General features: G+C 28.9%; 1 protein-coding gene across 1 annotated transcript; it reads right to left on the bottom strand.

The window, feature by feature from the left end:
* Positions 1 to 1,474: 1,474 nt before the first annotated feature.
* Positions 1,475 to 2,553, bottom strand: LOC104096816 (uncharacterized). The gene has a single exon (XM_009603248.4). The coding sequence runs from the start codon at positions 2,285 to 2,287 to the stop codon at positions 1,829 to 1,831; it is 459 nt and encodes a 152-aa protein (XP_009601543.1). The 5' UTR covers positions 2,288 to 2,553; the 3' UTR covers positions 1,475 to 1,828.
* Positions 2,554 to 2,886: the final 333 nt, after the last annotated feature.

Raw genomic sequence — 2,886 nt, 5'->3', positions numbered from 1 at the left:
TCATTCAACTTTGTGTTCATTACCCAAAAGTCATTTTTCTTTCTTTTGTTACGTAAAAGTCATTCAACTTTATGTTCATTACCCAAAAATTATTTTTCTTTCTTTTGTTACACAAAAATCATTTGACTATGCTATAGTTATCACAATAATCACTTTGACCAGATTTTACAAATCTATCACCTGAAAAGTCTATTATGCCCTTTATATTATAAATCATCTCATTTATGTAATACCTTCTATATTATATGCTATATAATATACTTTTACCCATGTATTTTACTTATAATTAAAATAACTTGATATTATTTTATTTATTATTTTTATAATATATTCGTACATTAAAAAGATAAAATTAAAATTGAAGACTGAAGCAAATATAGTAATATACTAATTAATCAAGTAAAGAAAACTATCATAATTTATGAATTTAGTGATAAAAAATAACAATCAAATAACCAAAAAAAAAAAATACAGTTACACATTTCCTTATACTAATTATTTATATAATTTAAATAATAATAATAATAATAATAATAATAATAATAATAATAATAATAATAATAATAATAATAATAATAATAATTTAAAATAAATTTGGGGCCTTCAAATTTTTGGGGGCCTAAGGCGACTACCTCACTGCCCAAGCCGTTAGAGCTGCCCCTGCCCCAAATTTGCATAAATATGCGGTGCTTTGTACACCTGACTACAAAGGCAGATCGAGAATTTGAACTTTATGGGTTCAGATTCGTAATTCTACCTCATCTTATCTAATTTAATGAGTCTAAAATTTATTATTTGTATATATTTAATAATTTTTTCTTAACGTTAATTTTCAAGATATATAAGTAGCATTATTAAATTTGTCAGTAATATTACCGTGAATAAATCTCAAGTCCACATTCTTAACCGTGCTTAATGAAATATTTTTAATGAAAATTATAAAATCAAAGCTCACTGATTTATCAGCCAAGCCATACCCATTAATCCAATAAATAAAATACTCATATTTAGCATAATGACACTTCATATTATTACTTTCAAATAAATAATATTAATAGATAAAACTTTACAAATCTTAATATTAAACACAAATATCTTTGAAATTTTTTTTAAAATTTGTATTGACTATAAAAAAAACTATCATTTGTTAGACAAATCTGTTTGTTATTATTTCAAATAAATATTAAAAATAGATATTTTATGGTTTTTATTTTTAAAATATGTTCATGTTTAAATATGATTAAACAAATTGAGTGCTGTGAAAAAATTAAATGTATGGATATATTATAAAAATAATAAATAAAATAATTTAAAGTTATTTTAATTATAAGTAAAGATATATAATGTCAATGGCATAATAGACTTTTCAAGTAAAAGTATTATAAAAGCTGGTCAAAGTGACTTTTGTGATAAATAGAGCATGGGTGAAAATTTTTTTTGTGTAACAAAAGAAAGAAAAGTAATTTTTAGGTAATGAACACAAAGTTGAATATTTTTATGTAACAAAAAAAAATTAACTTTTGCGTGATGAATACAAGGTTGAATGATCAACCATGAAATTTATTCAATTTATTTTACATACATAAAAGTTAAACGCAATTTAACTCTTCTAAATCATGAGGGAAAACTGCCCTAGATCTCTGACCACATAATGTTACAAATTACAATCTACAACACATTTTTCCGGATTGCAAGAATTTAATTACCAGGAAAATAAGTTTACCTCATTTAAAAAAAAAAAGTAAGGAACAAAACCTTATAAGAGAAGACGAATTCTGAATGTAGTTATATTAAATCTCAGGATAATCTTATCTTTAAATAAGATTAATTACCGTTGACAGATAATCTCAGGGCCAATTTTGGCACTGGCAGATGCAGCAACATCACGGGGGACTATTATTCCTTTAGCCATCATTGACTTATAGATCTCCACCAGTACCTTCTCATCGTACTCCTTAATCGGCCGCATCCCAAATCCGGCGACGCCGCCGTAATCGCCGCCGTAACCGCCGCCGAGCCCGCGGGTGTTAGCTACCCTTAGCATCATGTTCACATAAGCATCCCGCAACCCAATTAGAAGCTTCTTAATAGAAAACCGTCGAAAATTGAGCTTCAGCTTTAATTTTGGCCGCGTCAATTTTATCTTCCAGAACCTTCTCTTCCGGTTCGAATTCGAACCTTCTGCTGATAATTCAACCGGCCGGTTCTTCCGGTTCAGCTTCTTATAGCCCCTCCTTTTCCAGTAGCCCTTTAATCCACTGTACACCCTCGTTGATACCCCCTCCATTTGTTCTTTTCCTCTTTTGTTGTGTCTTGTTTTTTGCTATTTGTGAGAAGGGAGCTGAGAAATGGTAATTACATTAAAGGAGAACAAAAAGGGAATGAACGAGAGAGAGAGAGAGAGTGGGAATTTGGAAGATGTGATGCAGTTAGCTTTGAATGTGAGTGTATACAAATCAAGAAAGCTGTGAGAGAGAGATAGACACGAGTATTTAATACTCCATAAGAGTTGTGATTCGTTCTGTTACCTGTATTTCACTCGGGACATTAATGCATCTCTACCTCACCATATTCTCCATCCGTCTCATTTAAACTATTGCTTCCGTTCTTCTAACTTCCATTAAAAATATAATAAATACAAATTATAATTTATTAAGTTATTTCTATTTTCTCAGTTCATTTTTTACCACTTTTACTTGTCCACTCTATTAATAAATCACTGCATATATTCAGCCAAATCACTGCCTTCTCAACTCTCTGTTCAAATTTGACTTCATTGTATAACAAATTATGAAAGATAGAGGTAATATATTACCATATCTAACGGAGTTTCTTCGTGTACTAACAGTGCATTGAATTTTTTACACTATGAGATTAAGTTGATTT

Source organism: Nicotiana tomentosiformis, chromosome 1, assembly GCF_000390325.3.
Source record: "Nicotiana tomentosiformis chromosome 1, ASM39032v3, whole genome shotgun sequence".
Classification (NCBI taxonomy): domain Eukaryota; kingdom Viridiplantae; phylum Streptophyta; class Magnoliopsida; order Solanales; family Solanaceae; genus Nicotiana; species Nicotiana tomentosiformis.
The sequence above is the reverse complement of the archived record's forward strand: the minus strand, read 5'-3'. Positions and strand labels throughout refer to the sequence as shown.